This window comes from Egretta garzetta, unplaced genomic scaffold (assembly GCF_000687185.1).
Source record: "Egretta garzetta isolate BGI_Z169 unplaced genomic scaffold, ASM68718v1 scaffold154, whole genome shotgun sequence".
NCBI lineage: Eukaryota > Metazoa > Chordata > Aves > Pelecaniformes > Ardeidae > Egretta > Egretta garzetta.
Window position 1 is genome coordinate 8,991,469 of NW_009259600.1, and position 25,543 is coordinate 9,017,011.

The 25,543-nt window shown below is 36.9% G+C and overlaps 1 protein-coding gene across 1 annotated transcript in view; it reads right to left on the reverse strand.

Annotated features, from left to right (window-relative positions):
* Positions 1–725: 725 nt before the first annotated feature.
* The window catches only part of NUDCD1 (NudC domain containing 1), a 45,549-nt gene continuing 20,731 nt past the window's right edge, over positions 726–25,543 (reverse strand). The window contains 8 exon segments of the mRNA XM_009638395.2: positions 726–3,795; positions 7,269–7,324; positions 7,326–7,420; positions 11,767–11,892; positions 14,214–14,358; positions 18,000–18,207; positions 20,795–20,980; positions 24,467–24,650. Coding sequence (XP_009636690.2) covers positions 3,503–3,795; positions 7,269–7,324; positions 7,326–7,420; positions 11,767–11,892; positions 14,214–14,358; positions 18,000–18,207; positions 20,795–20,980; positions 24,467–24,650 — 1,293 coding nt within the window. The 3' untranslated portion in view covers positions 726–3,502.

Sequence of the window (25,543 nt, forward strand, 5' to 3'; positions counted from 1 at the left end):
GACAGCAATAATTCAAGTAAAAATTGTTATTGCATGCTAATATGTGATTGACTGCAGGCTTCAAGTTCATCTCATCTGCATAATGAGAACAGAAAATATAAATTGACAGAAGGCAAGGAAATTCAAAAGTTACAGTGGTAATAATGTCCATTATTGAGACAAAGCACAGCAAAATGAAATGAAATAGAAGCTTGAACCTTATCACAGGACACAAGTACAGACAAAATCCTTCCTCTTCTTCACTCTCCTGCAAAAAAGCACCCCTGGGTTGAGGTAGGGGGGAGAGGAGGGTGTGCAGATCTCTCTACTTCTTCTGTCTAGAAGGGTTTGTCCAGATCATCTGGGTCTTGTATGCAACAAAGACACAGGATTAAGGGATGCAATGTGCACTTTAACACAAGAACACACCTGAATACACACCAATGCCCTCCAGTAACTACCCCTGTAAATTTGTACGTTGGCAGATAGGAGATACGAAAAAAACTGTACAGGGCTTTCCACAGAAACGAGCAAGGAGTGCAACAGTGCATGTCTTGGCAACAGACGTGACCTTGCAATGCAGACACCCATCAGAACTTCACCCTAACAGAAAGCTCCTTAATGTAAAAGGTCTTATTTTAAGGAATTTCTTGTTTCTATTTTTCTGTTTTGTTTCAGTAGCATAGGCAGGAGGCACGTTTGAAATGAACAGAAATCTGTTAAAAATAATTTTAAAACCCCTTTATTAATAAATTTAACATTTTTTCCATGTATTTAAACTTCTAGAAGAACACATGATACATTCCAAATATGCAGCCAAGGAAAACTCTGGAAAAGAATATTAGAAATAAATAATGCAAGTCTGTAATGGCCAAATATTTTCTCAGAAATTCTATAAACGCATTCTGATTGGGACCTCTCAGGCAGTACTGTGTCTTAAAATGTAAGATTTCAAGAAATAAAATCCTAGAAAAACTGAAGCATGGTTCTCAGAAAACCACCTCTTAAATATCCAAATTCTATACTCTGTATAAAGCTACATTAATATGCTAAACAAATAAGTCTTAAAATTAAGTGAACACAGAAATGGAAATGCTGAGAGTAAGTGTCTCCCTGTGGCTTGCAGCCATTTAATTATAGTAGCTTGCTGTGCAACAGCATGCAGGGTTCCTCAAGGCAACAAATCTGTTAAATAATACAATGTCTTTAACTCTCATAGAAAGCAAAGTAACAGAGATACTATCTGACATTCTTCCTGAGAATACCATGATTGCAAATAGGTGATTAACATGGAAAAAGGGACTGAACCTCTTCCCCGTGCTCAACGGTTCCCAGGAGCAAACAAGAACTCCGTTGAAACAGACACACACTTGGGCAGAAAGCGAGTTTTAGTCATTACATACTATAGTAGAGCTTCTGAAGAGGTAACCATTTTACTTGACTTTGTTTCCTCTGTTGCAGGAGACAGCAGAAGTGTGTTTCCAGATATCTTTGTCAAGAAGAACAGCTGAAATTCTCATCTACACTGAAGCATCCTGCAGTAGAGCTGAGGTGGCAAAAGCGTGTTGCCTATGAATCCTTCACTCCCTCTTCATTCCTCCATTCCCCAAACATCACAATGTGTCCTTAACTCTGTGTTCCCAGTGATTAAATCTCAGGTTACTAAGTCATATTCATACAGATCTTGAAGCACTCACTTTATGCTGCAAAGTAATCGACTACCTAAAATCTTTTCTGAAGGACCTCTGCATGAATTCTACCACGTTGTTTGACATTATTGCCCAACAATGAAAATTTGGATGCGAAACAGTCATGAAACAGCAATACATTCACTGAGCCTTTTTAAAAAGCATTTTCAAGACAGTTTCAAAAAAACAGAATGAGAAGGGAAGGTTTGCAAATCAATTTTGTTTTAACTTACCCAGGTATGAGTACAGAAAAACTTTTCAATATTGGATATACAATATAATACTGCTGTATGGAAGAGGAAAATCAGGTTCCTTGAAAAGCTACTGAATTTGGAGGGTTTTTTGCAAGCCACAACTGCTCGTCTCCCTCTTAAATTCCCAGTACATTATTTAATCATTTCACTGATATAAGTCTGGAGAATTTACAGGAGAGTCAAAACAATCACAAAGAAACTCTTAGTCCATAAAAAAGGAACACTTATTTTCCTCTTGATAGATTCTTACGGAGGTCTGAAATAATATTGGAAGAGATGTAAACTCTTAGTCCACTTCTTGTGTTTGTGTCAGTCTCAGTGGTTTGTGTCTGCCTCAGTACTTTCGTACCACAGACCACAGCAGCTTTCCTGCCAGTATACAATGTATTGATTAGGCATTCTTTGCTATGGAGTTATAAGCAATCTATGAAAATAAAAAAAAACAACCCAGGCTGGAACTGTCACAACTGACCCTTTTTGGTTTAACTGTATTGACAATGTCAATTTAAAATAAGAAACAAAAATCTTCAGATACAACTTTTCAACAAAATTAACCATGCCCGTTTGTTAAACAGAAACATCCTCATGCCCTGTGTACTCTTATGTTGCATGTACCACATTTGGACTTGTGCATCACGGGCAGAATGGTTAATTACTGACACAGTATTTACAGTGATATCTGAGGCAGAAGCAGCACTTCTGAGTTTCCCACCTCAGGTTACAATACAGGTGCTTTTTCTGTTAGCCATTTTCTAATTGTAAATTAGTCACTCAAGATGAAGTACAATGTCAAGTGAAAATGACACAACTGAAAGTATAGCTAGACCTCGACTAATACCATTCAATACGTAATCACTAGCTATGTATTCACCCTTACTTTGCTCCAAGAAAAAGCTACTAAAAGCTAGTGTCTCTTAAAATGTGAACAATTTCACTGAAAGTATGAGTAAGTCCCAAATCAATAATCTAAAATCTGCATATACAATGAAATTATTCCACTTGAATTAATTTCCTGCATAAGAAATATAATACTCCATTCATTCCATTCACATTTTACTTAATACTACTGAATATTAAAATATTAAATAATTTTTTTGGTCAACAATATTTGAATTTGGGATTTGTTTCTCTTTATGATACATACTTCTTTACTTTGCTCATCATATGCTTGTAACTCAAGGCTTTATTTTCTTTATCTGACTACTTCTTTCATAGGTAAACAATGGCTTTTAAAAACGGAAGGGAACTCTCAAAACTCAGCAATATGGCAAACACAGTCATTTGGAAAAAACAATGCATGAATCTATTCACCTGTGCAGGAGCAGCCTCTGACAATTGCTTTGAGAAAGTTGTTTGTGCAGAAGACATTTTCCCATAGTTCTGAAAAAACTTATTTCAGTGACAGGAAAGTTGAAAAACTGTCTCACTATCCTACAGACAAATTCTAATGAAAAATTTTGATTCCCCTGTAAAACATCTCCTTTTAAACTTCAGCAAATTGCATGGAATATCTCAGATCATTTACCTAGCCAGTTCTTTAACAAATTGTTAACACAAACTACAGCAGAGTATACTGAGTAATTAATTTCCAGAGTTTACCTTTACTAAAAACAAGGTTTTTGTTGTGAGAACAAATAATCTCTCGCTTGTAGCTTGAAAGCCTAAGATAGGATCATTGGCTTCCAGGGTTGCTACTAGCTGCTTAGCAACCTGGCCTACTTGTCTTCCTTCCTTCCTGTTGTAGAGAACTGTGGACAGAGGAGTCAGCTGACGATAGATGAAAACTCTTCGCAAACACTCACAGAGAGCAGCGTAGGAGTAATCTGGAGCACAAGCCATGAACTTCTTGTCTTGCTTTGATGCTTGGACATAACCTGCATAGCCCAAAAAGAAGTATAAGAGAGAAGTAATATATTGGTTTACACAGCACTTTAACTTGATAAGAAAAAATCAACCTTAGCTTAAAAAATAACATGCAAATAGTAACAGGAAAGAAAGAAACAGATGCATGTTGTTATTAAGTAAGCCCATCTGATGGTATGCATTAACCAACTTAATACCAATATATAGTTCTTCTGTACACCTTCCTAACTGGTGTTTTTGATGCGCACATATGTATAGCTATATCCTCCTCCCACATCTAGCCCCTCTCCACCTCACAAGGTCTTCCATTTTCTCAGCAGGATCATAAGGCGTGGATATGTATCTTGGCCCAACATTAGTAATCTAAGCAGAAAACCTTATTCTCTACCCTCATCCCCAAGTTTGTAGTTACATTTACCGTTTAAGATTTCTCAGTCTACTTGCTCTTGAACAGACACTTAAAACTTGTCTTCTATTTAGAACGGACTGAAAAAAACGAGTTACTTTTCAGCACCCCATAATCTTTGTTAATATTGATTGAGAAGGAAAGATCTTCCTTTTCCTCTTCCATTACAGAACTCAATTAGTAAACAGACTTATTTCAGATTGATTTCCTATCACACTTTTGTAGAGACTTGAGACACAATCTTTGCAAAGTGACCTACCATCTTTCTGAAAGGTTATTTGCTTCGCTTCCATTGAACAATGCATGGCAACGGTTATCACTGAAAGACAGCACCTCTGAGAACAGCAAGCATGCCACAGTTTACATTTTTTTGGCTCTCTTTCCTTATTATCATAGGACAGAGATCAAAGTACTTGTACTGGGGATGGCTGGGATGGGGTTATTGTCTTCACAGCAGACTGTGAAGTGCTGTGTTTTGAATTTGTGACTAAACCAGTGTTGATAGCTGTATTGGGTTTGCGTCGCAAGGTTTTGGTAGCAGGGAAGGGGCTACAGGGATGGCTTCTGTGAGCAGCTGCTGGAAGCTTCCCCTGTGTCTGACAGAGCCAATGCCAGCCGGCTCCAAGACGGACCCGCCACTGGCCAAGGCCGAGCCCATCAGTGATGGTGGTAGCACCTCTGGGATAGCGTGTTTAAGAAGGAGGGGAAAAAACCTGCGGAACAGCAGCCAGAGAGAGAGAAGCGAGAGGATGTGAGAGAAAACAGCCCTGCAGCCCCCCAGGCCGGTGCCGCAGGAGGGGCAGGAGGGGCTCCAGGCGCCGGAGCAGAGATTCCCCTCAGCCCCTGGGGCAGCCCATGGTGGGGCAGGCTGTGCCCCTGCAGCCCAGGGAGGCCCACGGGGGAGCAGATCCCCACCTGCAGCCCGGGGAGGACCCCACGCCGGAGCAGGGGGGTGCCCGAAGGAGGCTGTGACCCCGTGGGAAGCCCGCGCTGGAGCAGGCTCCTGGCAGGGCCTGTGGCCCCGTGGGGAGAGGAGCCCAGGCTGGGGCAGGTTTGCTGGCCGGGCTGGTGACCCCGCGGGGACCCACGCTGGAGCCGTCTGCTCCTGAGGGACTGCACCCCGTGGGAAGAAGGGACCCATGCTATACAGAACAAAAAACTTGGTCCCTTCAGCTTCCCTTTGGTTCCTTCCTTAGGTTTCAGTCCAAGACTTTAACTCACTAATTTTTCAATCATCATCTTTATATAGCTTGTTAAAAACTAATTCCAAAATTTCAAGCAGAGGAAGAAGGAAATAGGGCTACTAACATTGCTTTGGTCAATATAATGAATACTGTAGGGTTTGGAAAACTAGCTTTTAAATCTAGAAAATACTAATTTTTACTATCAGCTCTTGCAAAGTACTTCTAAATTTGGCTGTAGATAAACAATCTGATGACTTACATCACCTCTGGCATATAAAAGGTGAACTAGATTAGTACAGAAGTGTAAACTTCAATATAACACTGAAAATTATAGTACAATAAGGAGAGAGAAGTAGAGGAACAATGTTGGTTTTTATCACCTTAGGTACAAAAAGCTCAAAGATATCATAATTTCCTTCCTGTTATTTTCAAAATAATAGAAACACATTCTTAAAACAGTACTACAAAGTCAGCATAGAAATTTGAAACTAACAGCAATTTGAAAAAACATCTTAATCTTTATCATCTGTTTTTTTCCCAGCATAATGAAATTTGAAACAAGTAAACAAAGAATAAATTGTTAAAGTAATCTCTTTTGTTAGAGGATTTGTTAAAATGCTTACAGCTTAATTTGATCTTAAGACAACAGGCTATTAAAAAATCATTCATATTACAAAACTAAATAAATTGCAAAAACTCAGAACAAAACCAGTTATGTGTTATGGTAACCTATGTGAGCTCTACAAAACATCTAATATCTTCCCTTTCATTTTGGACCCAGACTGAGAGTGGTGAGGTCAAACTAATGTATTTGGGGGAAGGAGGGAATAAATTGTCACACTCGTGGCATTACTGAAGGAATAGGTCTAGAGAACACTTAGACAACATGAAGACTACAGTTGTCACAGCAGAAGTAAATTTGGACCAGATTAATTTTCATGAAAACTGATTTATCTGTTTCTTACTTGACAGGTACAATACTGGACTATATGGATCATCCTATCTGATCTGATATGGCAATTCTTACTCCTGCATCTGTATTTTTCAAAGTACTTCCTGCTTCTGAGCTTTAGGATTCTGCTTCCAACAGTGGGTAAAAACAAATTCTTAGTCCTGATTGCAAGAATACAGCAATAACTAATGATTCTTCACAATCACATTTTCTAATTTTCTAGCAGTCTGTAATTTCAGCGGAGTCAGGGGCTTCTTGAGACAGAGCTGGCACAGTTATGCCCTTGATTGATTTTTCCTGTCACAATTTTTTTTTTCCAAATTCATGAAAACTTTCCATGTCCACAAAGTTTTGCAGCAGAAGGTTCCATAGCTTAAATGTGCATATGTGAATCATTTATTTTAGCTTCTTTTGAACCTACTATGTACTGGCATCATTTGATGCTCCTAGCTCTTGTAACAAAAGAAACAGTGAACAATCATCAATCAAGAAACAGTCCAATTCTTCAGGCTTGTCGCCTGGGACAATGAAATAGAAAAAATCTAAAGGTCACTTATTATAACACCTTACCATAAGATCTATATACATCTAGACATGTCATCGGTGAACTGCAGCTGTTCCCCTGATGATTTCTGTCTGAGTGCTAAGGCACTGATTGTGCTTTCTAGTCTTTAACTCGAGTTATTCAAGGAACTCTCCTTTTTACTGTGCAGTACTGTGCTTGTATGGTCTGAAAAGGCTTATTTTCCTCCCAAGGCACAAATATTTTATTTCTTATGCTGTAATATTTCTAAAATTAAGCTAGCATGCTGCTATCAACAGAATTATAGTACCTTTCTATTCAAACTTAATTAAGTGAAATATCAACGGAAGCCATACTAAGAGTATTCAGGCAAGAAAAGTCTCAGATAGAGGAGTGTGACACAGAAGTTAATTTCCTACCTAAAGCATTGAAAGTTGCAATGTGTTCCCACATGTTCTCTGGTTGGTCAGAGTGAAAAAAAAGCGTCAACATCATGCCTCAGGCAGAAGCATGGCATTTCTCTGGGATCCACAACAACTGAGAAAAGATATTGGTTGCTTCCAAGATTAATCTGAAAACAAAACAAAGAAATACAAAATACTGATTCAAAGCATAAATAGCTGATTCTGTCACACAAAATGCCAAAGTTAGATGATCAACAGATTTATTTTCGTTAGCTGACAAAATGTTCGAATACATTACGTGGCATCCCACTGATCAACAACTCAAAACACTACAGGTAGCTAACACATTTCAAGCAGGTGCAATTAAGTTTCTTGGGATATTATTTAGGGAAACATTATGTCCACTACACAAGCAAACGGGAGCATGTTTTGTGTAGAAATGATTTTCTAGTATGGAGGATCCTAACCTAAAAATTCTGATGTTAGGAGAAGGTTGTCTCTAAGTAACCACTCTGGTTTTCTGCAGGGAAGGAAATACTGTCCCTCTGTAGTAAAAGTTGGTAAGCACTGGAACAAGGATTGGTTAGAATACTAAAATTATGAAATGTCAACTGTCGAGATGGGAAGCCAGCTTGGAGTAACGATGGAGTCTCAATATGAGTATGGTCGTTCTCCTTTATTGCGCAGCTAACAAAAGCATATATAGGCAGAAAACAATAACAAACACACATGTCACACTGTGGTTGGTAGAATGCCACTACACACACGCCTCCATCGCTACCGTGATTGGGACAGATCACCTGTCCATGCGGAGGGGCTTCTCCTTCTCTTCCGGTCATAGTTCCGCCCACATCCGCTTAAGAGCAGGGGCTGTCGAACGGGACTAAGGCGTGCCCATTCTCACTCAGCCACTCCTCCACAGTCAACAATTTTTTGTTTACTCACAATCAAGTAATTACTAAATTTCAGATTAGCACACTCTTCATCAAATATGTCTAGATCACCAAAACCATTCAATAACCACTTCTATTCACTAGGAATTAGCTATTGTTAATTTTTGCATCACAAACAGCTTTGAACAGACTAAAGGAATTAATGTTTCTTTTCCCCAGGTTTCAGTAAGTTTGTGGAGTATGTAGAGAAATATTTTAAGTACACAACAAAGCAGTTCTGAACTTTGATTACTTTTTTTCCCCCAGAAGTAATTTACAGTGTTTTGTAAAACCTAATAAATGTTATTTAAGCTGGGTTAGTTGCCTACTTTACATGCAACAGAGATACAGATCACTTGGACAGACAGCCCAAATGCAAAAAAAACGTTTTGTGAGTGTTGTCAGAACACGAGAAACTCAGCTGCAATAAAGAACCATTCAAACCTGAAGCAAATTCAGGCAAAGCATCCAGAACCAGAAAAGATCTTGAGGAAGACTGTGCCTCTTCTCTTGTCTAGAACATCTCCACTCCAACGGACATGCACAAATACATGACATGCCTCCCACACTCCCATAGCTCAGATGTAAGCATGATGTATTTCACAGAATGACATGCAGTTTTAGTTAACAGAGGTCATTCTGGCACCTACTGGGAAGGCAGACTCACGCTTCTGTACAGGCATGCAAGCAAGGGAAGAGTGATCTTATATGTCAGCTAGTAGAAAAATGAATGCAAGTTCTTCTGTCGTGTTTCCATAACCCACCTATCAACCAGAAAAGTCTTCTGCCAAAAATCAACTGCTCTCTGAAACTATCTACTGCAATTAGGTATTCAAAGACCTAGCTTTACATAGTCCATTTCCTATTTTCTCCTTGCTCCACAAATTACTGGGAATACTTTCTTCTTTTGTATCTAAAAAGAAGCAATGCCTCTTCCCTTAAGCCATCCCAATTTTACTAAGTATTGGGACATCTGGGTTTCCCCACTGCAAGCACACAGCACCACTTTGTACTTCAAGCATCTTTCACATTTTTTCATCTACTAATTCTTGTGCACTTTGTCATACATGCCTGCAGCTGGTTTTAACAGGATGCGTAATACAGAACTCAAGCATATCGTAGTGTACATATTAATCTACATAACACAGAAGGCAAACTTTATGTTGTAAATGCTACTGCAAGCAGTTCCAAAACCTAGGTAGTGTTTTTAGGTAGCCTGTACCTCACCTGAAAAAGCCCCTTCCCTCCACAGCAAAAAATGTTGTCCATCATGCATCTCTAGTTTCTGATGGCTTGGAAATGCAATACACTGGAGTTTAGGCCACCATTAACCTAACTTAAAGAAGTTATATTAATAAAGCAAATATTTCTCCATAGGAGAAACTGAATAACTGCATTTGAGGCAGAGAAGACAAACGTCATTTTGCCACACAAGAACAGGCCAGTATAGCAGACATTACCGGCTGCTAAACCTATTTATTTCAGGTCGATCATTGCCATTGAAACGCACTAGAAAATGTAATGAAAAATAGAATCAAGTCTCTTTACAGAACAGATATCATTACATCACCAATGTTTTATATTCTTAAATTATAACTCAAGGTGGGAAATGTTCCTATATAAATATTTCATGATTCTGGACATATGTTTCAGAAAGTTCTCTCCAATTTAAGAGCAAAAAGACACATACAACTGTATACTATTGATGATAGTTTACTACAAAGAAGAAGAAAAAAAAAAAAAAGCTGTATCAGCCACACTTCTGAAGGAATAGGCCCCTGAACTGTTAACAAAAAAGAAACAAAAAACCCAAATAAAAAAAAAAAACAATTTGAAAGAAGAACTAAATCAAAGTGAAAATATATTCCTATATGATGAAAAATCTACTGAAATCATGTTCCTATGTCCTCCAACAAGGAGGAAAAACACAAGATCACATAGTTGAGGCTGGAAGGGACTTCTGGGAATATTATAGTCCAGTCCTCCCTGCTCAAAGCAGGGTCAGCTAGAGCAGGTTATACACGCATGAAAGTTTCCTACCCACAGCAATCGCCCTTTGACCATAATGCTTTAAACGCATTAGCCTTTGGATTACTTGTATGCCACCCATTTTTAAGAGCTCTTTATAAACAACCTGGAGTTCAAACTTGCTCCACAATGTCATGCCACCTGCTAGAAAGCAGTGTATGTCAGATCTGCCTTTCTTGATCCCATGATTTTATGTCCCTCCTGGTCTGTCAAATGTCTCTGGGGCACAAAGTTCTTACCCTTCAGGGCAAGAAGCAGTAGTTTAGGCTAAGTTATTCAGAAGTTTATCCAATCTGGTCTTGAACACCTCAAGGACAGACGCTCCACAACCTTACTAGGAAACCTGATCCATGCCACAGTCATGGTGTAAAAGTTTTTCCTTCCATCCAGTTTGAACCTCTTGGTTCTACTTATGCCTGCTGTCTCTTGTTCTCTCACCACACATCAATGAATGGCTAAAATCCATTTGAACTGAGCTGTTATAAAGACAGTAATTGGTGAAAGAACATTTTATCTTCTGACAAATGTTACCTATTACACTGTATCCACAAAACAGACAACTTTCCTGGTGGAGCATGCTAGCCTTTAAAATGAATCTTTTTTCTTTGGCATCACAGATGCATGTACAGGCATGTATATACACACACATACAGACATATACATGTGTATCTGTACTGGCAAAGGAAAAAAAAAGATAATTTAAAAAAAAAAAAAAAAAAAGAACAAACCAAGATCTGTAAGACACAGACTTAAGACTTCTTCTAGAGCTTTTCTGAGGAAATGGAAAATTATGAAATTATTCACAATCTTACTCTGTAACTATGACATTTTATGTACAAAAATAGCTTATTCTATGTGTTCTTTGTGTGCCACAAGGTAGTGATGAGGTGCAATACCAATGTTTATTACAAACTTAGTAGAGGCATCTTGAAAAAAAAATGAAGCCCCAAAAAACCCCAAGATGACAACTTTAAAAATGGTGATGTTTTCATATGATTATTTTGTTTCCTGCTTTAGGCAATGGACCAGATCAAGTCCTAACTTGCTGTTAGTCAAGGTTGCTTACAATCCAGATCAAGCCTCCTATTAAAACATTTTGCTTACAATCTGTTATTTCCACTGTGATTGACAACCAAATATCATAAAGTGATCTATGCTCCATCTCCTTAGTAAAAACGGTCAACTTTCTACCAGGCCATCTGAAAAGTTACTGAGAAAAATTCAAGCTAAGTAATCTAGAAGAATTTTATGCCACTGAAAAAGACCCCTTTCTTATCATTATTCTGACATAACTTTGCTTTTTCAAATGGCTCACTTGTGAAAGTATATATATAAATTTTTTAAATCACAATAAAAGGAGCCTTATTCTTACATTAAAATGACATTACAGAACACACATTGGTTGATAATTTCTGTTGCTACTGTGATTTTACATTATGGAAGAAATTTATTTGGTTTCAAGAGTTTGCACAGATTTTTGTTCTGATAGAATTCAAGTTGCATATCATAAAAATGTTTTGAAATATTTCTGTATAATAATTTGCAGCACTTACCACATGAGTGACTTTCAAGGTATCACCATCAAATCTGCATAAGCTTGCACTATCTTCAAGAAAAGCATCACATTCTTCTAATTCTTGAGCATTACAAGGTGGGTTTTCCTTTTCAGGATTTGGATTCTGAAATTTAAAAAGACAATGAACTATTGACACTGAAAATCTAAGCTACTGAAAAAAATACACATACACACACACATATATAAAAAAAAAATCCTTTTTCATAAAAAAAAAGTTCAACAGGACAGGAAGAATCGTTTGCATATCCTACATACTTAAAGATCAATCTATTAGGTACTTATTCAAAATGAATAGAACCATTTCTGTTGTGGAGGATGGCATGAGTGGTAGGTATAAAAAAATCCATTTCAGTTTAAGGAAAGGTATATAAGCCACTAAAACATGGACAATAAATTCCTTTCTGTAAGTAGCGAAACTATACAATCCGAAAACCTACACAGGTTTAGTAAATTTACATCAGTGCAAGTTTCTTTCAGATTGCCATCGGAAATGCTATTAAAATGGATTAATTCATTTTGTAAGTGGCTCTAAATACATGCCTCCTTTTATCTTTGCTAATAATTATTTAATATTAATAATGTTGTTATGCATATTTTTCAATGCACTCAAAACAAGAAAAAAGCACATGTATTTTTTGACATCCCACAAGTCAAAGAGCCCATCACTTTTACTAGTAATACGAGAGCATACTACATATAGAAATAGCTTACTTCTGCTAATGACATCTTCCTTGGATAATTTTCAAAACAACCAAGCTATGTTACCTTTGTGATATATTTAAAAAACTAATTTCATGATGACAGAAAGAGACCTTTATTTAACAGAAGGCAAAAATACACACTTTCTCGTTAAGTATGAAATAAAGTTGCTTCTTCCACAAAAAAGACGCAATCTTGATAACTAACATAAGCTGAAAGCTGAGGCCAAACAGAATGTGTAAGGAAAAATCAGACAGGGCACTGACTCGATTAATCTGACAGGGAGGAGGAGTTGAGTTCCTATGCTCATTTCTTAATCCATTTCAGCTGCTTATTAAGAATGTTTATTTTGGTTCAGTCCACAAAGTGAAGGAGATGGGCACAATTTTTTTTTTTTTTTTAATTGCTAAGTCAATTTAAGTTCAAAGAAAACAAATATGAAGAGATAACAAAGAAACATCCTTAAATGACAGGAACCAGGAAAATTAAGTGTCATATACTGCAGGCTAATGCACAAGACTTAAAACAGGGTAGCTGTCTCTTTAGAGGCTAGACTTTGGGGTTCACCTCTCCTCTACCAAGCATTCTTGATGGCCTCTGCTTTGGTTTACTGTTTCATCAGGTGGCTTTTAAAAAACCTTCCAGGTAAACATCATTACCATAAGCAACTGAGATGACAAAAAGAATCCATGTCCTTATTATACGTATGTGGCTAACGCTGCAGTATAACAAAATACGTAACATTTATTTAAATGAACAGTTACCTAAGGAAAGATTTTTTTTTTTACATGACCATTATTGCACAGAAGCTGAAAAGTGACAAAAAAAAAAATCATTACTTTAAGCTCAATATGAGTTACAAAACAAAAGAAATGTGAAGCTCCCAATAAATCTATGGTCAAAAGTTGTACAATATCTTGCCCACAAATAGTGGGGGAGAGAGGAGGGAAATCAATTTAAGCACTAAACAGAATTTATTTTAATAACACTTTTCAGCCTTATTAAAAAAAAGTAATAATCCAAACGTAATATATCAAGACCCATAGGGAGTCACACTTCACAAATTTTAGATGAGATGCCATATTCTAATTAAACCAAAATGGGAAGTATCAAGCAAACAGCAGTTAAAAATTACATTTTATTTTAAGTAGAATCCCGGTAGAATCTGGGGTTTGGGCTAGATGACTTCTAAAGATCCCTTCCAACTCAAAGCACTCTATGATTCTAATACAATAATGCAGGAAAGTTCATGAGTCATGCTTATGCTTTCCTAAATTTTCCTTTTAAAAATTTTTACACTCACAGCCTGTTAAGTCCAGCACAGTATCCCCAGGAAGACAGTACAAAAGTGTTGCTAACTGATCGATAAACAAAACAGACAGCCTTCAAAGTTACTTAAATCGACTGCTTTAAAGCAAACTGCCACATTGTAAGTGGTGGGAACAAAACTTATTTTCAATGTTAAATCAGACTTCAGTTTTGGTGCACAGATGCTGTCATGCAAGCTAAACTCAGTCCCCCCTGCAGATATCACTGTTCAAAGCATATTCACAACCCTAGTGCCATTAGTTTATTAACAGTTTCAGTTAAAAATAAGCATAGAGTTAGGATTCTGAATAGTAAATGAACTGATGAGCTATGTCAATGAAGTGCAAATTAGGGTATCAAGAAAAGACAACAGGCAAATCTACAAGAACTTTCAGTGTTTTACTTCCAACTCCTTACCATTACTTCAGAGGTAAGATGCATAAGACTTTCAGCTATTTCAGAACACTGGGAAGAGTCCATAATGAATTCCCCTCTTGTGTCACCAACTATTAGCTCTGGCCACCGGGATCCCTCATTTTTCTTAATTAGAGAAATTTCCAAACTAAAATGCAAATAGAAGACAAAGAGTAGTACATGAAAACACTGCATCTGTTCTCAGATTGGTCAAAAAGCTTTAAATGTAGATTTGAGCACTTCTCTCCAAACTGAATTAATAATGAAAACCACATATAAAAAACCATTAGCATTCAATTTATAAAATATTCTAATCAAAAATATTCTAAAGAAAAACAGACCAAGGACATGTGGCTTCTAAAAGCCTAAGAACAAAGAGAATGCATTCATGTAAGTGTCCTCAGAGTTTTCAATGTAAATGCAGTTTCCACTGAAGCAGTCTTACTAAAATACTTGAAATACCGTAGGAGATCACCTGTAAAGAAATATATTCAGAGTGACAGAATTTTACTACAGAGGTTTATTTGAAACCTAACAAGTACTTAATAGGTCTACTTACGTGTACAGTACCTTTATATAAAATCTAGGCCAAAAATATTTGTATTTTATAGACCTCAGAAATACTAAACCAGTTAACTATCTACATTGCATATCTAAAATAATATCTCAGAAGAGATACGATTTCTGTAACCTGTAAAAAAACCCAAAAACCAAAAAACAAAAACAAATACACCAAACTTAAGAGAACCTAGTATAACTGTTAGGAATAACTAACTAACTAAATTGAAAACAAGAGAATTAGCTGATGCACCGAGACAGCAACTCCATTTAATTACTGCACTAGACCAACACATGGCTATAATGATAAAATAAGAGTTAGTTTTATTATATTTGCCTTTTAGATACAGTTATAGGGTCTACAATGACAGTTTTTTACCTGATAGCATAGGAAAACTTTCTAAGTTACTACCTATTGCATCACAGCAATAACTATGCGTTGAACCTGAATCGGTTTCTGAAGCAATTACACTGGTATTAGAAATAGCACACTTTTACAGAACATATTTGGAGCAAGTTTCAGACTTTTAATCAACAGATTTGAAGTGGTACTGCAGTACCAACATTAAGAACCAAGTATAACTTATTACCTTGAAATGTGTAATTACTATTTCCCATTAAAATAGAAGCCTGAGATTCATACAATATTGCTCACTTGATTAATAAAAAAATTGAGTTACTCAACGGAGTTATTTTTCACTGGGCTGCATCGGAAGAAGCATGGCCAGCAGGTCGAGGGAGGGGATTCTGCCCCTCTACTCTGCTCTGATGAGACCTCACCTAGTGTACTGAGCCCAGCTCTGGAGCCCTCAGCACAAGAAGGACATGGACCTGTTGGAGCGGGTCCAGAGGAGGGCCTCAAAAATGATCCGAGGGCTGGAGCACCTCTCCTACGAGGACAGGCTGAGACAGTTGGGGTTGTGCAGCCTGGAGAAGAGAAGGCTGCGGGGAGACCTGATTACAGCCTTCCAATACCTAAAGGGGGCCTATAGGAAAGAGGGGGAAAATCTTTTTAGTAGGGCCAGCTGTGACAGGACAAGGGGTAATGGTTTTAAACTAAACCAGGGTAGGTTTAGACTAGATACAAGGAAGAAATTCTTGACAATGAGGGTGGTGAAACACTGGAACGGGTTGCCCGGAGAGGTAGTGGAGGCCCCATCCCTGGAAGCATTCAAGGCCAGGTTGTACAGGGCTCTGAGCAACCTGATCGAGTTAGCGGTGTCCCTGCTCACTGCAGGGGAGTTGGACTAGATGACCTCTAAAGGTCCCTTCCAACCCCAAACTTTCTATGATTCTAAAATCATTGAAGTGCGGATCAACTATTTGTTTTTCCTATGCACATACTGCATTTCATTCATCACGACCCAAGTCTTACTTTGAACTTTACCACCACTTTAGATGGTGCGTCAGTTCTAGCTGTCCTGACTGGGTAGCACAAGGGGAAGTAGAACTGCCAAAGGTGAACAGAGACTTTCAATCCTTCTTGTAAGTGGAAGGATCGAGAGGAGTATGTTTAGCAGTACTGAAGCATTCAACAGCTTCCTCAGTTCATGTCCTACAAGGTAGGACAAAACGGTGCATGTAAGTGTTCACTGTACCTGTTAACTGCAACAAGGTGACTTATAACACAAGCTTTTAGCTTCAAGTCTCAAACAGAAAAACTCAGAAGGGTACATTTGTAAATATATAGGGATTTCAGCCTCCCTTTTACATGTGCAGAAACACATGTGGAAATAAATCTGAATACTTATGTCACCCTCCAGATATGAAGCATTTTTATTGATGCAAATGTTGTAGACAATCTGCACCCACAAAAACCCCTAAACCAATGGTTGACACACCTTGTCACTGAGATCAGTTTAGGGTTCTGAAGGCCTAACGATATAGAGTCTAAGTAGAAAGCAAAATCAGATGTCCAGAACTAGGTTGCAGTTCTCTACCAGAGAACTAAAATTCCAGAACTAACAGGTTTTGAAATAAAAAAAAGTAAACTTGACTGTGGTTTAGGGAGCTCTGAATTCTTTTTTTTCCCCCTCTTCATTCTTTGGCAGTTTTATTTCAGAAAGAGAGAGACAACTAAAATTCAATTCTCAAAGAAAACCATGAACATTTCTATTTGAGGTCTACAGCATGTTAAATTAACACAGATTAATCTTATACCATGTACATAATGTACAATGGATTAGAAAAATATAATATGGACTTTATAAGTCAAACTTGAAGAATTTCTGTTACGTTATTACCAAAAAAGCTACTGTTTGTGGAAAGCAGAAGTAGAAATGAAATTATTAACACAAACAACAGGGTAAAAGTCAGTCTAATCAATCCTAAAATTTAGTGAAAAAAACCCCAAACAAACCCTGTTAAACCAATTAAGTTTACTTTGCTTACAAAGCTATTTTAACATTTTGATAGCTGGGGGTTTTTCCTGGCTATTTGGAAAATATAAAGTTTTTCTTTACTACTTCAAAACATTACTGAATTTACTTACTGAATTTATCACGAAAGTTTCATAACTGTATTATATACTATCTTTATAAAGGTCATTTAATAGTTTACCTAGTCACTTTTCCACTGTGATCAACTAGAAGTGAATGGACACAATTATTCTCAACAAGAATAAAAAAAAAACCAAACAGGTAGTCATACAGACAGGTACTCATACAGACATGCATGGGTTAATCTCCAGTAGCTCGTATCACCAAATACTGTTTTAGAAAGGCAACAGACAACATTTTAACAGGACATTAACTCCGGCTGCCACTAAACACAGAAAGCAAGTGAAAATAAGGTGAGGAGGTTAACATCAGGACCATCAGTGTAGCCTAATAATGCAAAGAACTCTGCTTCACTCAGTAGTAGAAACTCTTTAATTTCCTGGTCTGATACAGGTATAGCTATCAGTACAGACATTATGCCTTTTTCTTCTGAAACAAAAGAATTTTGGAAAGGCTGTTCTATGTTGTTGTCCAAAATAGCTGGTCATGTAGCTTATGCGCAAGTAACTGTGAGAGGAGGGAATTACTTTCACAATTACCTAAAGGAACAGTATTGTGAGACAGCATTGCAAAAGCCAGTGAACTATTTTCCGCAGAGACAGATTCTTGTAAGGAGGGATGCAGGGTGTAGCATTAAGTGAGCCCATTCCCAGAGGGGCCAGAAATCAGAGATACAGTATACACTTTGAAATAATTTCCTATCAATAGGAAAACTATAAACAATATACAGCACCTTTTGTTCTCTCTAATTATCCATGTGCAGCTTTCATGGTCCACAGATGAATAGAGTTTTCCTTCCATCAAAGGAGGCTGGTCTTTCAGTGTAACACATAAGTTATCTGGGGAAAAGCGTACTTTTATGTCATCCTTCGTGATGTCTTGAGGAATGTGAACTGTTATTGTCACATCGTCTTCAGTCTGCTGCCAGTAATAGAGAGGGTCTACAGTTGGAAACATGCAGAAAAATACAAGCTAGATTACAAATGCTGTCCTGGATTCCACAGCATGCCATGCTGGGAGATATGGAATAGAAGTTTGTGAAAGAGTGGAAATTAACCTGCACTCTGAACAATTTACATAAGATATATTCTGACTATAAAATGGAGAAACTTTTTTAGCAATCAAGTTCATTTATGTCCCTCATCTGGACAGCAATTTATATTCATGTCTATACTCAAGTGTGCTGATAAGAGTTACACAGTGGGCATTAATTATTACTCTAAGTTTATTGTAGCATACAAAATTGATAACCAAAATGTACTTAAATACACCAAAACATTAATGATTAATAATTTGATTGAAGAGACATCAGGTGCAGTGGTACTGACAAGCTACTGCATGCTCAGAAATATATGACATTCAGAAATGTGAACATTTTTTTCTTACCTATTTTGTCAGAAGCTACGTTGACTATTCAACAGAAATTATTTAAGAAGACCAAGTAGTCTTCATCTGCCTTAGATGATGGAGATGAAATAAAACTGCCTGCCCAGAGGTAATGCTTGACTTTTGCTCCTGGGTCTAGAATGTACCTGACATCTATCTTGATTATTAAACTGCTACAAGAAGTGGCCTTTTAAGAGAAATGTTTATAAAGAAGGAAGGCTATGAGAGCATGATTGGGTAGTGCACAGTTGGTCACAGAAACACACAAAACCAGATGCATTCATTTTCTAAAGAGCAATCCTGTACACGTTACCTCCCTATTTAGAGGAAAAGTGAAGTATGGATAGACCCCTTGGAAGCTCTCAAGTTGTCACAACACAACACAAGATTCAGTTAATCTAAGCTTCACGTGAGCAGCTGTGACTCTGGAAGGACTCTTACACTGCTGTCCCTTACCACGAGTTTCCTGTTTGCAATGGATCACTCACAGGAATGGATCACTCACAGGTGCTACAAATATACTTCCCAGAAACTATTAAAATCTGAGATATGACAGCCTTCAAATTTCTAAACTTTGACAGAGATTGTACCTGATAGTAAAAGTCTTATAAATCAAGAAAATTGAATGACACCAAAACAGTAGCTTAGAATTCCCCTCTCCCTAAGACATCTTCTCATAAGCTGTCAAAAATGTGCAAAGGATACTATGAAAGGACAAATTAAATACCAAAATACCGATGTGCAACAAAACCGCTCCAGTATTTCTTCATCTATTTTGTAAAATCCTATAAAAAATAGAGTTCTATTGCTGGCATATCTTCTTTCATTATCTGGTATCTATTATGCTCGCAATTTTATATAACAATGCAACTAGAAGTATAGCCTACATTAGGTTTAGCAAAAGACAAATTCTCTCTGAAAGAGGCATTAGACTTCCCTCTAAACTAGGAGTTCAGGTGTCAGTACTTTCTCTACCAATAGATTTTTTGTGTCATGAGAAGTTTTCGAAAGGTATTGCTGCAAACAGTACTCCACGCATTACAGATTTCTGGGCTTTGGCAACAGCATATGTGCACACACATGCATGAAATGAACTGTCCTAAGAGCCATATAATGCTCTTTACCATGTTCTTTAATCACACCTATCACATAACTCAAAGCTCTTAAAATCCCTAAAACATTGAACTAGCTAATTCAGGTGACAATTGCATAGAGATTGCATTACGGTGCTCAGTGCACTGAAGAACTCCTTTGCCTCAAGATTTATACATACAGACTATTCTTAATACAATTGCATGTACAACATCACAGTTACCACAGTGTATAACATTAATACATTCCAAAAAATGGATCTTTTTGTACTGTTTTCCAAATAGATTTTTACACCATTGACAATGATTGTGCTAGTATTGCTCAATTAGGATTGGTTCATTAACCAATGTCTCATATTCAAAAGCAAAAATCAAATCTGAAACAATAAAATATAACTACATAAACATACATATTACAGAGCTCAGTGATATTTAAGATAAAACAACTTTATTAATAGGCTTTTACATACCCAATTTTGTTTTGATCTCGAAGAAAAAAAGAAACAACTATGGATGCCTTTTGTTGAAGTTTATTTTTTCTGAACTGCTTTCCCACGGGAGAAAAGATAATCTTTTACAGGATTCTCATTGTTTAAAAAGTTTTGGTTTATTTTTCTTTTTAAATTTAGAAAGGCAGGAGTAAATTACGTATCTGGGAACTTTCTGATGAGTCAATGGATGCCAACACTGCCCTCTCTCACCTAGGAAGACTGGCTTCTTAATTTGAGTACTTCAGTCAGATGCCTAAATTTAGATGCTACTTTAGCAAATACTTAGTGTAGTTCTGTTTTCAAAATATCCTTTATAACAAAAATTCTTTAAGTGTTCCCTATCGAAAAAAGTTTCTCATATAGGTTTATGCACAATACAACTTCCCAGAGTTAAAACAAATAAAAAAGCCAACCTGTCCTTAAAAAAAAAAAAATTAAAAAAAATCTGAAAGATAGATATTAAGACAAACATTTACTGCTAGAATGTCTGAACAGATGCTAAACTGACAAGCTATTTTCTAAGCCAAAAGGGAGAGCAGCCTATCATTTTTAAGTCTCACCTTTCTTTTCATTCGTTCCTTTTGCATCGTCATTTTCTTCCAATTTATCATCTTCATCTTGCATAAATTTGAATGGTTTGTAGGAAACAATCATTAGACCATCGCCACTCGGCTCTATTGCTGCATAATGGGGGACTGATTTTCCTTGCAAAACTCTCCTTTTAAAGATTTCATATCTATGATCACCTATAAAATTAAAAAAAAAAAAATCTTAGTGGTAATATTTTTCTAGAACAATAATTTTTAGGAGAAACTCATTACACTTAAAAATACTAAGCAATCCTACCAATTAAATCACAGTACTGTAGTTTAAAAATAAATTTCTCAGAATTCTGTTTTCCACTGAGTTGTTAAATATGTAGACCCTAAAATTAATCTAATATGGCCCTTTTTTCTTATGATGGCTTTGTTGATCACAGCTAGCCCAGCAATTCACAAAACCACTCACAGCCTCTGTACCAACAAGTTTTCCAAATACATTTTGAGCTGCTATAAAAACTCGAGAAGCAATGAAATAGCCAGTGGTAACACTTTATTCATAATGGGAAATGTCCATCTTCCTCAACTTATGTAAACCACTGCCCTTTAAAAGGGAGATCCCAGCTACTGACATCAAGGACCATGCCATTCCCTACCGTGCTCCCAAACACATGAGAACCTATGACTCAAAACACCAGTAAGGTGACAGGCTCTAGGGCAATGTTTGTTCTTTTTCCATTAGAATCTTACTGCCCACGGAGTTCTCAGCAATTGATCAACTTCTGAATAATAACATACTGTACAAATGGATTTTTAGCAAAAAACTAACAACTTGATAAAATTCTCTCAGGTGATAAAATTATCCACAGGAATTGTTTATGTTTTCACACTTATGCTTCGTCTCTTCATTAAAAGAAATCACTGTGTTTGTAACTACAGCTTTAATTGAAAGAAACTGGGAACTCATTAGCAGAGACATTACACAAGACCAGATTATGATGGTAAAAATCATCTATACCACTCTAGCACCCCAAAACATATTCCTGTTTGACCTCAATGTTAAGCTTAGAGAAACATCAAAGTCATAGGAGAATACAGATAATAATGGACAAGCCAGGTATAGTTTAGGTCCTCTGAACTGGTTGTCTTGTTTGCTAAGCAAGAAGTGGAGCAAAGAGTAACAACCAGACTATAATGTAATGTATAATGTACTTAGGGTTGTTAATTGAAGCCCCCTCCTTCTTCCTAGAAAGTTTGGTCGGGGAGTGGTGGTGGTGTGTGTATTAATGGAAGAGATTCAACCGTTTACTAATTAGAGACAGAGTAAGAGATCTGTACAATCAGAAGACTCTAGGCAACAGGGTAACCTGCTTTTAAAATTAACAAATTACTTCAGCTTAGATACGTGACCAAAAAGAGCATGCCTTTGTTGCAGTAGGAAGTTAGCCACTCATTGAACAAGCTGTTATTCAACTGATGGAATTTTAACTGTACACTGAAACATATCAAATTTGTTTGCACATCTCTCTCACAGCATTTGCTCACTTATTAGAACACTCTACAGCCTCACAACTTTTCATTGTATTTTCAATCAATCATCAACACTTTTACATTTTTAAAGTAACTCTTCGTGATCTTTCTGGTAAGTTCATATTACACAATTTTCCTTCTAAAGAAGGTCAGAAGAAAGCTAAGCATTAACATTTTCTTAGTCTAATAAAGCAGCATGGTGGTTCTTCATTTCAAGCCCTTACAGTGAGGATTCATAAAACATTAGTTAACTAAAGAAACAACAGACTTTGAAAGGGTATACATTTGCACAACCCCATGAAGTACCACACAAGATAGGAACAGACCTAACCCCTGCTTCCAGTCAGGTTTATTTTCATGCTTCTGGTTTTTTTCTTTGGTAATACAATAGTGGTAGCTGTGACCACATTGTCTAGCCAGCCAGACATAGCAGAGAGTCTCACAGTTGTAGGTGTCAAAAGACGTAACTATGTTTTAAGGCTTTGCTTTGATGAAGCACAGATTTTAGTAATTTGAGAAATGGCTAGTTGATTAACTTATTTTTACTACAATCTGATTTGATAAACTGCACCCACAGGCAGTTTTCCAAGAAAAGTTAAGCACAGCAATTGCCTACTGATGAAAGAAGCTGCATTGTAATTCCTCAAAACAGCTTTTATCTTTGAGACTGGTTCATACATCACTCTGATTTGCAAGATGTTTATTTAAAAGAAATAAAAATTTATTTCTCTCTTCATAATTAAAGTTTGCTTCAAATCTTGTTATTTACATCTCTGCTGACTGCAATTATAAAAATTTTGTCCGCTCCTAGGAAATGCTGGGGAATTGGCAAGATTTTTGAAAAATTTTTAAATCCACTTTTATGGAAAAAGTTTCATTCCATGAACATTTGGCCTAAGTTACAAAAAACACACTGTAAAAAAGAATTTGCTTATGAAAACATACAGTATGATAAAATACAAGTAAATCTGTAGTTAGTGCTCTCTTTAAGCAATGGTCTTCCATTCTAGACTGGCAGTATTACTGATTTAATTTTTCTTACAAGATATGAGTGGTAATGTTCAGAGGTTTCTTTCTCTTGTTGAGCTGGCCACAAAAGCGTAAGGCAATTTCACGTGGCTTTCTGGCTCTCTTACAAATATTTCCAACACCCAAGGTTTCAACAGCAGACAACATTAATAAAGCCACTCATTCTCCTATCCACACTATATATGTAGGAGACCAGGGAACATTTGGAACATTTGGATAGTAACATCGCAGTATGCAATCAGCTGCTTTAGTTCAAGTAGTTACAGGTCTTGTTTCTATCAGTATCAAAATTATATCAAAATATATCAAAAATATACGTTTGGAAGATAACAAATGAGGCCGTATCACAGTCTTCCCCAAAAGGTAAGTTAATTTAATCTACACATCTTTAAATCAGATGCTGAAGCATGGGGTCTTGTATTCTTTACGGAAATCACGTTATTTAACATAAATATTTATGTTCACATTGAACAGATAAATTACCCTTTGCCAAACTTCATTAGGATAATACAATAATTAGCAGGTATTAATACACTAGCTAATATGTTTTTAATGTGTTGGTCTGAAACTAACTGAATAACTTCATACTCTTTTATTGTACAAAAACCTAGAATATGCAGTATTTACTTTTTATGCTACGGTTCTTATACTTAATCTCATACTAATTCCAATCCCACGACACTGTAAATTGGAGGCTAAAAAAAACCAACAAAAAACCCAAACCACAACCAAACAAAATCCCATATCCAGCTGTATAACATTTTGAAAAGTATAACAGACATCAGTTAGAAATAGTTCTGTATAACCTCAATTTTACAAGATCAAGCTAAACAGGAACTACATTTCATAACGTCACAAAGTAAAGTTCTACCCTGTTTTCTAATTATATTAACCACACACGTATAAAACTTTACTTCTTCCCGTCTTCCAAATGTTTGTCAGAATTTAAGTCTACAATCAATAACTTAATCTCAAAATATAAGAAAAAATTATCTATGTAAAATCCAAGCTGAAGTTTTGGGGAAAGGAAATCTCAGAACCCAAGGAACAATGAACTTCTAAGACAAAAGAATAAAAGCATAGTTTTTTTTTTTTAAACATTACTCACCAGTAATATAAATGTAAAACACTTACCCTCTTTGCTTGTCTCTGCAATTGTAACCCATTCCAAAGTAATATGAAAACCACTTCCTTTTGTGTCCAACTCATCTTTTTCTACCCTAAGCAGCAGCACAGCTACTGAATGGGTATCAGATTTTATAAATGAAACACTATGTGCTATAATAAATGGACTTCCTAGTTCTTCATTAAACACAATCTAGAAGACAAAATTGTAGTAAAAAGTCAATCAGTTAAAACTGGAAGTCTTGCTCTTTCTCAGACAGCACTGAAAGGCTTCAGTGAATGCCAAATAAGTTAAGAGTTTACTTCCTGCAAACCTCTCTGCCAGCATGAATCCATGAATGTCATACATTTCTGCATCCTCCCTCCTTGGCTATCAAGACACTGTTCTGAAATGCTTTTAATTATTATTTATATTATAAAATCATTACAAAGGCCCATTACACAAAGATCCACAAAACCTTCTGCATTATGGCTGTTTACTACTACAATTAAGTAGAGGTAGCAATGGAGGAACAGGACTGGATCCATAAACACAGCATATCAACTGGGGAAAAGAGTCTCACACTCAAGATGAAAGTGTAGGCATTTCAGCAAGGCCCTCTCTAGACGCTCCAACATCCTGAAAACCTTTGTATACCTTGACACATGCAAACAGGAAGATAAAAAGGCCCAGTGCATTGCTGCCAGTGTTTAATCATTGTCCTGGTTTCAGCTGGGATAGAGTTATTTTTTTTTTCCTAGTAGCTGGCACAGTGCTGTGTTTAGGATTTAGCATGAGAAGAATGTTGATAACACACGGATGTTTTAGTTGTTGCTGAGCAGTGCTTACACTGGTCAGGGACTTTTCAGCTTCCCCTGCTCTGCCAGGTACACAAGAAGCTGGGAGGGGGCACAGCCAGGACAGCTGACCCCCACTGGCCAAAGGGATATCCCACACTGTATGACATCATGCTCAGTATAGAAACTGGGGGGAATTGGCCTGGTAGCAATGATTGCTGCTCGGGGACTGGCTGGGCATCAGTCAGTGGGTGGTGAGTAGTTGCATCACGTTTTTTTCCCCTAGGTTTTGTCTCCCTCTCTCCCTCC